Below are 13,424 nucleotides of genomic sequence, written 5' to 3'. Positions count from 1 at the left end.
AGTGTTTTAAAGCCACTTAAAATAGTTGCTCTCTGTGTGGTTGTGAATATTTAATTCCTCATGCCATAGGTTCATTTATTTTATTTTTCTTTCAGTTTTAAGGACTTCTTTTAAGTTTTAATTTTGTTTCATTATTATGTGAACTATTTATATGATTTCAAGTCATATACATGGAACAACTTGTATTTGAAAAAGCCTAGCCTCTTTCCCTGTCTCTTCTACCTTATTACTCCCTTTCCTTAATAGGAGACCTCTTTTTAAAAAAATCATATGACTTACATCACACTGCATGGTTTATTTCTTTCACATTTCTTTTTTTTTTTTTAAAGATTTTTTATTTATTTATTTGAGAGAGAGAGACAGTGAGAGAGAGCATGAGCGAGGAGAAGGTCAGAGAGCGAAGCAGACTTCCCATGGAGCTGGGAGCCCGATGTGGGACTCGATCCCGGGACTCCAGGATCACGCCCTGAGCCGAAGGCAGTCGTCCAACCAACTGAGCCACCCAGGCGTCCCTCTTTCACATTTCTTACATTAAAAAGATAACATTCAGGATGCCTGGGTGGCTCAGTTGGTGAAGCATCTGCCTTTGGCTCAGGTCATGATCCTAGGGTCTGGCAATCAAGTCCCACATCGAGCTCCTTGCTCCACAGGGAGTTTGCTTCTTCCTCTCCCTCTGCTCCTCATGCTCTTTCTTTGTCAAATAAATAAAGTCTTAAAAATAACGTTCAGGTGTGAGAGCGTGTATTTGTATTCTCTCCTTTCTTAGATAAATGGTAGCATATTTTACAAACTTTTCTCCACATTCCTTTTTTATTTAACACTCCATAAACAGTACTTTGAAGATACTCCCATTTCTTTTACAGCTGCATAGAGCTCTGTTATGTCCATATCCCATACTTTATTCAAGTAATCCTCTGTTGGTGGGCATATGGGTTATTCTCGGGTTTTTGCTTTTATAAGTAGTGTTAATAAATAGCTTTGTGTTTTTGTGTTTTTGTGCTTTGTGTTTTTGTGTTTTTGCCCCTTGTCTTTAGACTCCTAAAAGTGGTATTGCTTAGTCAATGGGTGATCCATGTATAAATTTGTTAGATATTGCCAGATTCATCTTCATAGACTGTAGTTTTATTTTGCATTCCCACCAGATGTGTGTGACTACTTCACTCCCAGAGTATGTTGTCATACTGTTGTATTTTTGCCAGTCTTAACAGGGAAAAACATTTATTACAAGTAGCTTTAATTTGCATTTCTTATTAAAAGTGTGTTTGAGAAGTTATTTTTCATAAGTTCTTTGAGCAACTGTATTCTTCCTAAAATTTCAGTGTACTGTCTTGTACTTATTTACCTGCAACTGCTACCCTTTAAATATTGTCCCTGTTGGGACAAAATCCATGTGAGAAGGGATTGCTTTTATTTTCTTAGGGACTTGAAGATTTCAGAGTTTTAGTTATACTAATAAAATTTGGCATTTGAACATAAGAGTTTATGAGCTTGCAATCTCACAATTCACTTTGGAAATGTTACTTGATCTGGTTTGCTAGGTAACCTGCTAGAAAGAGTAGAGATGAGAATTTATTTTGATATTTCCTTGTTCTTCCCAGTTTCCTGTTAGGCTTCACTTCATGCTCCTTTGTAGCCAGCAGAGGCCACCAGAGCCTACCACAGAGTAAAAGAGCTACAGAATTGTGGCTGTGTGAAGATGCAATTCCCAAAAGGTTGTTTTCAGATAGCTTTGCAATCTTGCTAACTTGTGCCATGTGAAGGTTTCATGCTTGAAAGAAAGCAAATATTTGAGAGTAAGAAAGTGTCTATGCCGTTTACTTTGTAATTTTTTCTATCATGTGCCATCTCCTTCTTTAAGTTAAAAGAAAAAACCATTTGAGAATTTTAGTTGAACACATTGTGTAATGTCTGGTAAACTAATACCTTACTTTAAAAACTGTGTAACACCCCATGAAAAGACATAGTCTCTACTCACTAGGAAATGATGTCTTTGAAAAATGCTGCAGTTGATTACAGACTTTAATTTTTTTCCCCAACTCTTCTCAGTTTGCAGGCCTTTCTGATATATCCATCTCACAAGACATCCCTGTGGAAGGAGAAATCACCATTCCTATGAGATCTCATATTCGGGAATTTGACAGCTCCACATTAAATGAATCTGTTCAGAATACCATTGTAAGTTAGTCTAGCTGAGAGAACTTCTGTTCAGTATCATGGGACTAAGTAACTATAGGACTTTTTTGGTTTGGCTCACTGATTTTCAGTATATCTTATTTATTGAAATTTAAGATTTTCCCCTAGAGAATAACTCGTACAGCCTTCTTGGAGAGCAATTTGGCTGTAATGAGTATTAAGAATCTTACAATGTTCGAATATTTTTAAGCTGGTCATTCTGCTCCACATAGGGTATATGGAATTTTTAAAAAAATATTTTTCAAAATACAGAAGAATATTAATATACAAAGATGTTTATTACAGCATTCCTTATAATAAGGGTAAATTGAACAACAGAAGGGATTTCAGTTAAGTAAATTGTGTTATATCTATGGGATGGAATACTAAACAACTGTTAATGTATTTATAAAGAACTATTAATTACATGAAGAAATTGATAGGTGAAAAAATTAGGACAGAATTATCTCAACTATATTTGACAGGTTATGTTTGTATTGCTGTACTCTTTTACAAATGTCTAGATTTTTTTGAGTTTTATTTATTTATTTGAAAGAGAGAGAGAGGAGATTGAACAGGGTTGGGGGGGGGTAAGAAGGAGAAGCAGACCCCCTGCTGAGCAGGGAGCCCAACAGGGGGCTTGATCCCAGGACTGTAAGATCATTACCTGAGCCACCCAGGTGCTCCTCAGCTGTCTTGATTTTTAAAAATCTTGCTTCTAGGATTCATTTACCAGGATTCAAATTGGGAATGTTGGAAATTAATTTGTTTTATTCTGTATAATATGGTAGTTAGGGAGCAGGCTCATTGGCCCTTAGGACTTCATCAGTTATGAACTGAAAGTCAGATGCCATGTGTTGCAAAGTAGATTTTAATAGTTACATTATTTTAGTTTCTTTAAGTAACATATTGGTACAGCTCTGTTTCTCCTTTACAGAGCTTTAAAAATCAAAACAGAACAGGTGGATGTGGTAAAGAGTTAAATGTTGGCTTAAGGAGTTAATTAAAAAGTTAATAGAGCACTGGGTAGTATATAAGACTGATGAATCACTGACCTCTAACTCGGAAACGATTACACATTTTATATTAATTAATTGAATTTAAGTAAATTTTTAAAACGTTAGTAGAAATGCATTACCTTTCTGCTTGTTTGTATAGTGAAGGTGTTAAACTGACATTGTAGTTCCCAAATTCAGTGAACCTAGAAGGTTAAAATAAATTTGAGCAAATTAAGTGAGGGGACTACTTTGTAACTTGGTCAGGACACTACAAGAAGTTGCTTATGTCTTTCAGATGCGTGATCTAAAAGCTGTTGGGAAAAAATTCATGCATGTTTTGTACCCAAGGAAAAGTAATACTCTGTTGAGAGATTGTAAGTATATAGTTTTTTGAGGATTTGCTGTTTTTCAATGTACCTTATCAAATACGTTATGTGGCTACATTTCTGTGATAAGAAAACTGGCATTTTGCAGAATGAAAAATATATAAAAGAATATGTAAATGAACGTTTTGGAAGAATTTAAACATTTAGAATTGAATTTCAGAGATTGGAAGATTTTGCCTAATGTGTCATCTTCATCAATAAATATAGATAGTATATCTTTTTTGTTTGCTTTTGTTTTTGTTTTATTAATTATTTTTATTAAAGTATAATGTATTATTTGTCCCAGGGGAACAGGTCTGTGAATCATCAGGCTTGCATACTTCACAGTACACACCAAATCACATACCCTCCCTAATGTCCATAACCCAGCCACCCTCTCCATACCTCCTGCCCCCCCAGCAACCCTCAGTTTGTTTCATGAGATTTAGAGTCTCTTATGTTTTGTCTCCCTCCCAGTGCCGTCTTGTTTCGTTTTCCCTTCCCTAACCCCAAAGCCCCTCCATTCTGCCTCTCAAATTCCTCATATCAGAGAGATCACATGATAATTGTCTTTCTCTGATTGACTTACTTCGCTCAGCATAATACCCTCTAACTCCATTCACATTGTTGCAAATGGCAAGATTTCATTTCTTTTGATGGCTGCATAGTATTCCATTGTGCATATATACCACATCTTTATCCATTCATCTGTTGATGGACATCTAGGTTCTTTCCATAATATGGCTATTGTGGACACTGCTGCTATGAACATTCATGTGCACATGCCTTTTCAAAATCACTACATTTGTATCTTTAGGGTAAATACCCAGTAGTGCGATTACTGGGTCATAGGGTAGCTTTATTTCTAACTTTTTGAGTAACCTCCATGCTGTTTTCCAGAGTGGTTGTACCAGATTGCATTCCCACCAACAATATAGGAGGGTTCCCCTTTCTAACATCCTCTCCAACATCTGTCATTTCCTGACTTATTAATTTTAGCCATTCTTATTGGTGTGAGGTGGTATCTCATTGTGGTTTTGATTTGTATTTCCCTGATGCCGAGTAATGTGGAGCACTTTTTCATGTGTCTGTTGGCCATCTGAATGTCTTCTTTGCATAAATGTCTATTCATGTCCTCTGCCCATTTCTTGATTAGGTTATTTGTTCTTTGGGTGTTGAGTTTGATAAGTTCTTTATAGATTTTGGATACTAGCCCTTTATCTGATATGTCATTTGCAAATATCTTCTCCCATTCTGTCCGTTGTCTTTTGGTTTTGTTAACTGTTTCTTTGCTGTGCAAAACCTTTTGATCTTGATGAAGTCCCAAGAATTCATCTTTGCCCTTGCTTCCCTTGCCTTTGGCAATGTCTCTAGGATGAAGTTGCTGCGGCTGAGGTCGAAGAGGTTGCTGCCTGTGTTCTCCTCAAGGATTTTGATGGATTCCTTTCTCACGTTGAGGTCCTTCATCCATTCTGAGTCTATTTTCGTGTGTGGTGTAAGGAAATGGTCCGATTTCATTTTTCTGCTTGTGGCTGCCCAATTTTCCCAACACCATTTGTTGAAGAGACCGTCTCTTTTCCATTGGACATTCTTTCCTGCTTTGTTGAAGATTAGTTGACCATAGAGTTGAGGATCTATTTCTGGGCTCTCTATTCTGTTCCATTGATCTATGTGTCTGTTTTTTGTGCCAGTACCATACTGTCTTGATGATGACAGCTTTGTAATAGAGCTTGAAGTCTGGAATTGTGATGTCACCAACTTTGGTTTTCTTTTTCTATATTCCTTTGGCTATTCGAGGTCTTTTCTGGTTCCATGTAAATTTTAGGATTATTTCTTCCATTTCTTTGAAAAAATTGATGGTATTTTGATAGGGATTGCATTGAATGTGTAGATTGCTTTAGGTAGCATAAACATTGTCACAGCATTTGTTCTTCCAATCCATGAGCATGGAACGTTTTTCCATTTCTTTGTGTCTTCCTCAATCTCTTTCATGAGTACACTATAGTATTCTGAGTACAGATTCTTTGCCTCTTTGGTTAGGTTTATTCCTAGGTATCTTATGGTTTTGGGTGCAATTGTAAATGGGATTGACTCCTTAATTTCTCTTTCTTCTGTCTTGCTGTTGGTGTATAGAAGTGCAACTGATTTCTGAGCAATGATTTTATATCCTGACACTTTACTGAATTTCTGCACAAGTTCTAGCAGTTTTGGAGTGGAGCCTTTTGGGTTTTCTACATATAGTATCATATCATCTGCAAAGAGTGATAATTTGACTTCTTCTTTGCCAATTTGGATGTCTTTAATTTTTGTTATTGTTGTTGTCTGATTGCTGAGGCTAGGACTTCTAGTACTATGTTGAATAGCAGTGGTGATAATGGACATTCCCGCCATGTTCCTGACCTTAGCGGAAAAGCTCTCAGTTTTTCTCCATTGAGAATGATATTTGCGGTGGGTTTTTCATAGATGGCTTGATAATATTGAGGTATGTGCCCTCTATCCCTACACTTTGAAGAGTTTTGATCAGGAAGGGATGCTGTACTTTGTCAAATGCTTTTTCAGCACCTATTGAGAGTATGATATGGTTCTTGTTCTTTCTTTTATTAATGTATTTTATCAAATTGATTGACTTGTGGCTGTTGAACCAACCTTGCAGCCCTGGAATAAGTCCCACTTGGTCGTGGTGAATAATCCTTTGAATGTACTGTTGGATCCTATTGGCTAGTATTTTGGTGAGAATTTTCACATCTGTGTTCATCAAGGATGTTGGTCTGTAGTTCTCTTTTTTGGTGGGATCCTTGTCTGGTTTTGGGGTCAAGGTGATCCTGGCCTCAAAAAATGAGTTTGGAAGTTTTCCTTCCATTCCTATTTTTAGAACAGTTTCAGGAGATTAGGTATTAATTCTTCTTTAAATGTTTGGTAGAATTATCCTGGGAAACCATCTGGCCCTGGGCTCTTATTTGTTGGGAGATTTTTGATGACTGCTTTAATCTCCTTACTGGTTATAGGTCTGCTCAGGTTTTCTATTTCTTCCTGGTTCAGTTTTGGCAGTTTATAGGTCTCTAGGAATGCATCCATTTCTTCCAGATTGTCAAATTTGCTGGTGTATAGTTGCTCATAATATGTTCTTATAATTGTTTGTATTTTTTTCGTATTGGTTGTGATCTCTCTTCTTTCATTCATGATTTTATTTATTTGGGTCCTTTTTCTTTTCTTTTTGTTATGTCTGGCCAGGGTTTATCAATCTTATTAATTCTTTCAAAGAACTAGCTCCTAGTTTCGTTGATTTGTTCTACTGTTCTTTTGGTTTCTATTTCATTGATTTCTGCTCTGATCTTTATTATTTCTCTTCTCCTGCTGGTTTAGGCTTTCTTTGCTATTCTTTCTATAGCTCCTTTAGGTATAGGATTAGGTTGTGTACTTCAGACTTTTCTTGTTTCTTGAGAAAGGCTTGTATTGCTGTATATTTTCTTCTCAGGACTGCCTTTGCTGTGTCCCACAGATTTTGTATGGTTGTGTTTTCGTTATCATTTGTTTCCATGAATTTTTTCAATTCTTCTTTAATTTCCTGGTTAAACCATTCATTCCTTAGTAGAATGCTCTTTAGCCTCCGTGTATTTCAGTTCTTTCCAACTTTCCTTTCATGATTGAGTTCTAACTTCAGGCCATTGTGGTCTGAAAATATGCAGGGAATGATCCCAATCTTCTGGTACCACTTGAGACCTGATTTGTGACCAAGGATGTGATCTATTCTGCAGAATGTTCCATGTGCACTAGAGAAGAATGTATATTCTGTTGCTTTGGGATGGAATGTTCTGAAGATATCTTTGATGTCCATCTGGTTCATTGTGTCATTTAAGGCCTTTATTTCCTTGTTGTTCTTTTCCTTGGATGATCCCTCTATTTCAGTGAGGGGGTTGTTAAAGTTGCCTATTATTATTGTATTATTGTCAATATGTTTCTTTTATTTTGTTATTAATTGGTTTTTATAGTTGGCTGCTCCTATGGTAGGGGCATAGATATTTAAAATTGTTAGATCTTCTTGTTGGACAGACACTTTGAGTATGATATAGTGTTCTTCCTTATCTCTGTATAGTGTTTGACTTAAAATCTTTAAATTTTTTTTTAAATCTTTAATCCTGCTTTCAGGATTTTCTCTTTGTCACTAAGACTTATAAATTTTACTATTAGATGACAGGGTGTGGACCTATTCTTAATTGATTTTGAGGGAGGTTCTCTGCACCTCCTGGATTTTGATGCTTGTTCCCTTTGCCATATTAGGGAAATTCACTCCAATAATTCGCTCCAATATACCTTCTGCTCCCCTCTCTCTTTCTTCTTCTTCTGGAATCCCAGTTATTCTAATGTTGTTTCTTCTTATGGTATCACTTATCTCTCTCATTCTCCCCTTGTGGTCCAGTAGTTGTTTGTCTCTCTTTTGCTCAGCTTTTTTATTTTCTGTCATTTGTTCTTCTATATCACTAATTCTCTCTTCTGCCTCATTCATCCTAGCAGTAGGAGCCTCCATTTTTTTATTGCACCTCATTAATAGCTTTTTTGATTTCAGCGTTGTAAGATTTTAGTTATTTTATTTCTCCAAAAAGGGCTTTTATTTCTCCAGGCAGGGTTTTTTTAATATCTTCCATGCCTTTTTTGAGCCCGGCTCGCACCTTGAGAATTGTTGTTCTGAACTCTAATTCTGACATATTACCAATGTTCATATTAATTAGGTCCCTAGTCATTGGTACTGCCTCTTGTTCTTTTCTTAGTGGTGAGTTTTTCTGCCTTGTCATTTTATCCAGATAAGAATATATGAACAAGAGAATAAAACACTAAAAGTGTGGCAGAGACCCCAGAAAAATGCATGCTAACCAAATCAGAAGAGATCCTAAAACTGGCAGGTGAAGAAAAGGGGAGAAAGATAAAAATTTAAAAATAAAAACAAATTTTACATATATATATGTATATACATATATATAAAAAATATACATATACATATACATATATATATATATATATATATATATATATATGAATGACTGGTGAATAGAACAGAGCCACCCACTTGATTTTGGTATCTTAGAAGAAACTACCTCCCAAAATTTTAAAGAAAGAAAAAGTTATATATGTAAGGGTATATAAATATAAGGGTAAACACAATGAATGGATGGCATGTGACTGTGAAGATGAAAATTTAAGAAAAAATTCTAAAAAAGGAATTGATAAGATAAGTTGGTTGGAAAAAGAAAAAAAAGAGGAAGGAATGTGCTCATACTGGAGACTAGAACAAAGCCATGTGCTGGATTAGGTTATATTTTGATCTATTAGAAGAAATTGTGTCCCCAAATTTTTTAGAATAAAGAAAAAACCTATGTGTATACAAAAAGTAAGTTTAAATTCAGTGAAGGGATAAAAAACAACTATCATATTGAAGGTTTATAAAGATTGTTTTTAGAAAGCAATTGTTAAGATAAAGTAGTTAAAAAACGCTAAAAGAGGAAAGAGGAGAAGTTAAAAAATAGAATAAGAAAAAAAATGAAATTAAAAGAAATTAACTTTGCAAGAGGAATGGATTATGAGGGAAAAGCCATGAATTCTCTGTGTTGATTTCCCCTAGCTCTGGAGTTCTGCTCTTCTCCTTGAGCCACCTGTGAGCTTGGTCTTGCCTGGATGTTCTTGCTAATCTTATGGGGGAAGAGCCTGTTGCAGGGATTCTCAAATGTCTTTGCCCGAGGTGTAATTGCACCTCCTTGCCAGGGACTGGGCTAAGTAATCTGCTTGGGTTCACTCTCGGTACATTTTGTTCCCTGATCGCTTTCCACAGAGCTCTTGAGGTCAGGGATGGAAACGGTGGCCTCCCAGTCTCCGGCCTGGAGGAGCTGAGAGCTTGGGGCCCCATTCCTCCATGTGCCCTCAGAGATATGCAGTCAATCACTCCTGTCTCCCTGGTCTTCGGCCACACTGAGCTCACCCGGTCTGTGACGAGCATTTCTTTCTCTGGTGCACGGCCCCTTTTGGAGTCTCCAAACCCAACAGATTCCTGCTGAGCTGCTCCTCCCAGAGCAGGAAGGTAGTCTCCCTTGCTCTGCCACTTGTGTTGCCCTGCTCGAAGAGCTGTAGCCCGACTGTGTCTTGGATCATGGTTTAAGGTAATCCTGATCTGAAAGCTCACTCTTTTGGCTCTGTAATTGGCTTCCCCGCTCCAATACCGGGCAGCTCTGTCACACTCAGAAACCCTCAATATTTCTGTGACCCCGTGGGACCTGAGAGCACACTGTCCCATGAGGGCTCCACCCCTACTTAGCCTCTGGAGTGATTTCCATCAGTGGAGCAGACTTCTAAATATTCTGATTTTGTGCTCCACTGCTTCACTGCTTTCCAGGAGCTGGACCTTCCTCTCATGGCCTACCTTCCCTGTCACATCGGATTCCCTTCTCTGCATGTCCCACCTTTCAGAAATTAGTCAATTTTCTGTTCCTAGAATTGCTGCTCTTCTTCTCTTCTATCTCCTGTTGAGTTTTTAGGTGTTTGGAATGGTTTGATACCTATATAGCTGAACTCCTGGGATCTGATGTTGTTTCAGTCTGCTACTCCTCTGCCATTTTGCCTCTCTCTATAGACGGTATATCTCTATCTGCCACTGGAAAAAAAACAGTTTTGGAAGCTATAAGCACATAGGGACTTTATTCAACCTGAGCTGACAATCTCCAAGGGAAAGGCAAAATGTTTCAATATTAAATTAGAATTCCAGCCCAGGATTAACAAATTAATAGTATCTTTATTGACATTTCTATTTGCAGAACTATTACTTAGTCTGATGACTATGTTTTTTTGACCAAGAGGTCTATCAAAACAGTTTTTGCAATAAATTATGGTTTTATTTAGAATTTCTTATTAAAATCATTAGACCTTTTATATTTGCTTTCATAGTACCCTTTATCAGAAAAACTGAAACAGTTGTTTGAGAATAGTGACAATGATGTTGTACATGAGTACACCTTCTATTTGGGCAGCATTACAGCTATAATGTAGGGATGCCAACATGTGGCACATGGATGCAGCATCAGAATCTTTCTTAGTACACGGTGGGGTAGAGCTGACATGATTTGTTACTACTGGGATGTAGTGGAAAGAGCATGGACAGATCTGGGTTTGAATCATGGTTCCATTACTACATGTGTGATCTTGAATAAGACAGTTAACTTTTCTGAGGCTCAAGTTTCTTTCTTTGTTAAAGAGGAGATAATAATGTATATCTGCTGGTGAGGCTTAGAGGTAATACATATCAACCACCTCTCACAGCATGTGACATTTGATAGTTGCACCATAAATGGTAACTGTTACTCTAGTGCCATGCCCTCCTCCTACACACACACACACACACACACACACACACACACCTTTTTTAATCCTTAACAACAAACCTGTGAAGTAGGAATTATTGGTCCTGTTTTACAGATGAAGAAAATGAGTCTCAGAGACGCTAAGAGTCTGGTTAGGATGACACAGGCAGGACTAGAACCCAGTTTTCAAGTTCATTTTCTTTCCATTCTACCACTACTATCCCAGGTGTAAGGATACCCTTTCAACTGCTGCTGTGGCTCAGTCCAAAACAAGTTTGCTTTAGTGGCAATGCAGAACCAGTATGTTATTCTGCTTATTAGTGATGATGATTAGCTATGTCATGTGTTAAAGTCCATTTCCAGACCTTGTGGGGATAGACAGATAGGCTGGCACAAAGGGTAAGTCAGTCATGGCCCAAATTTGTACTTCTGCCCTGCTCTGTTAGCATAGACCTTGGCAAAGTGTTAAGGAAAAAAATCATGACTTAAAAAAACCCACAATGCTGTATCACTTCACACCCAATAGGATGGCCATTATCAAAGAAACAGAAATAACAATTATTGGTGAGGATGTGGAGAAATTAGAATCCTTTTGCATTGCTAATGGGAATGTGAAATGGTGCAGCTGCTGTGCAAAATGGCATGATGGTTCCTCAGAAAATTAAGCATAGAATTACTGTATGATCCACTTATTCCACTTTTGGTATATACCCGAAAATTGAAAGCAGGAACTCAAGCAGATATTTGTACAGCCATGTTCATAGCAGCCTTATTCACAATAGCCAAAAGGTGAATGGATGGATAGACAAGTTGTGGTATACACACCATGACATATACCATATACTAGCGGACTATGACTCAGTTTTAAAAAGGAGTAAAATTCTGATCCATGCTACAACATGGATGAGCTGTGAAGACATTGCGCTAAGAAAATAAGCCAGTCACAAAAGGACATATTTTTTTTCACTTCTAGTAGGTCCCTAGAGTAGTTGAACTGATAGAAAGTAAAATGATGATTGCTGGAGGTTAAGTGGGAAATAGGGTTGGAGTTTTAGATTGGGAAGATGAAAAAGTTCTGGAGATGGATGATACAAGGTTTGTAAAACAGTGAATGTACCCAAAGCTTGTACACTTACAAGTGACTAAAATGGCAAATTTTGTGAGATATATATATATATATATATTTTCTTATTTTAGTAGAATATACATATATTCTACTAAATAATTCTTACTTATTTAGTAGAATATATTACTAAAATAAGAAAATAGTTTTAACTATTACAGATTTTTTTGAATTAAGAAAAACTTAAGTGTATTTTTTAAAGTGTATTAGTATCAGTTGTACTTGAATTTACTGTTTTAGTTGATAATTTCAAAAATTTAACAAGAAAAACAGTATTTTATCAGAGTGGTAGGATTATGATTTTTCTTTATACCTTTTCCAAACTTTCCACAGTGGTGTCAAAATTACTTATATAATGTGGGAAAAAATGTAAATATGTACATATGCATACTTCTTTAAAGTTATGTATGTAAGAAGTGAAAGTTAGAAATGGTATATGTTTTTTTTTTCAGTTTCGTTGGGGAAGGTAATTTTGCTGTAAGCTGTATGTTACTGAACTGTTGGATGATGAATTTACCTAACAGCTATTAACTGAGAACCACTGTGCTTAGACCTGATGTTGGCAGAGGCTTTTTACTTTTCTAAAAGTTGCCTGTTATTTGCTAAGGTTTGACCTTATGAAATTACCAATATAGACTTGTTTTCTCACCTATACAAACAGCAGTTCCATACTAGTTCAGTGTAATAATTATGAAAGGGAAGCAGTGTGGCAGAGTGGAAAGAACTTTGGAGTAGGACTCAGAAGACTGAGGTTCTGGTCCCACTTCCATACCTAACTATTATATATACTTGGGGAAGTCACTTCCTTCTCAGCTTCATTTCTCATATTCTTGAGGTGAACCTGATTATACTAATGTAGTCTCAGTTTGATGGAGTGACTTGGCTCTAGTCTTTCTGAGGATGGGGCACCTAAGTCTTTTGACCTCTGGCCCATTGGTCTTTATAGCATGTTGGAATGTGGCTTAGTAGGTGGAAGAGGGGTGATTTGTGGTCTATGAAGTCAACAAAATTGAAAGGATATATGAAGAAGGGCATTCAGAATCAGGGGGCAGGGAGGTCAGGTAGAGGGGTAGGAGAGGTTGGGTAGGCTTGGGCAGACAGAAAGAGCCTTGATGTCTGAATTCCAAGAGTGGGAGAGGTAGATAATTGGAATAAAGATAGAAAATACTACATAGTTGTTTAACAGTCTTCTGGTTTTTTTCTTGCCTTGTAGGGGATCTGTGGGGCCCTTTGATCCTTTGTGTGACACTTGCATTGTAAGTACTTACGTTTCCTTCCTCTGCAATTTGAGATAGACTATACTTTCTTGTGTGGAGTTTCAAAATTGAGGGAAATTTTGAATATTTTATTTAGGATTTCTATGATATATTGTACTCCTTATGATTTCAGTCTAAAAAGTCAAGTAGTTTTCCAGATCAATTCAAAG

At 36.8% G+C, this 13,424-nt stretch overlaps 1 protein-coding gene across 3 annotated transcripts in view; it reads left to right on the top strand.

Moving 5' to 3' along the window:
- Positions 1-13,424, top strand: part of YIPF6 (Yip1 domain family member 6) — a 39,681-nt gene that overhangs the window by 17,680 nt on the left and 8,577 nt on the right. For all 3 annotated transcript variants that reach the window (XM_044234546.1, XM_044234545.1, XM_044234547.1), the window contains exons 2-4: positions 2,047-2,175; positions 3,466-3,544; positions 13,212-13,254. In XM_044234546.1, coding sequence (XP_044090481.1) covers positions 2,047-2,175; positions 3,466-3,544; positions 13,212-13,254 — 251 coding nt within the window. The remainder of the gene's footprint in view (positions 1-2,046; positions 2,176-3,465; positions 3,545-13,211; positions 13,255-13,424) is intronic.

Source organism: Neovison vison, chromosome X (genome assembly GCF_020171115.1).
Source record: "Neovison vison isolate M4711 chromosome X, ASM_NN_V1, whole genome shotgun sequence".
Taxonomy (NCBI): Eukaryota; Metazoa; Chordata; class Mammalia; order Carnivora; family Mustelidae; genus Neogale; species Neogale vison.
The sequence above is the reverse complement of the archived record's forward strand: the minus strand, read 5'-3'. Positions and strand labels throughout refer to the sequence as shown.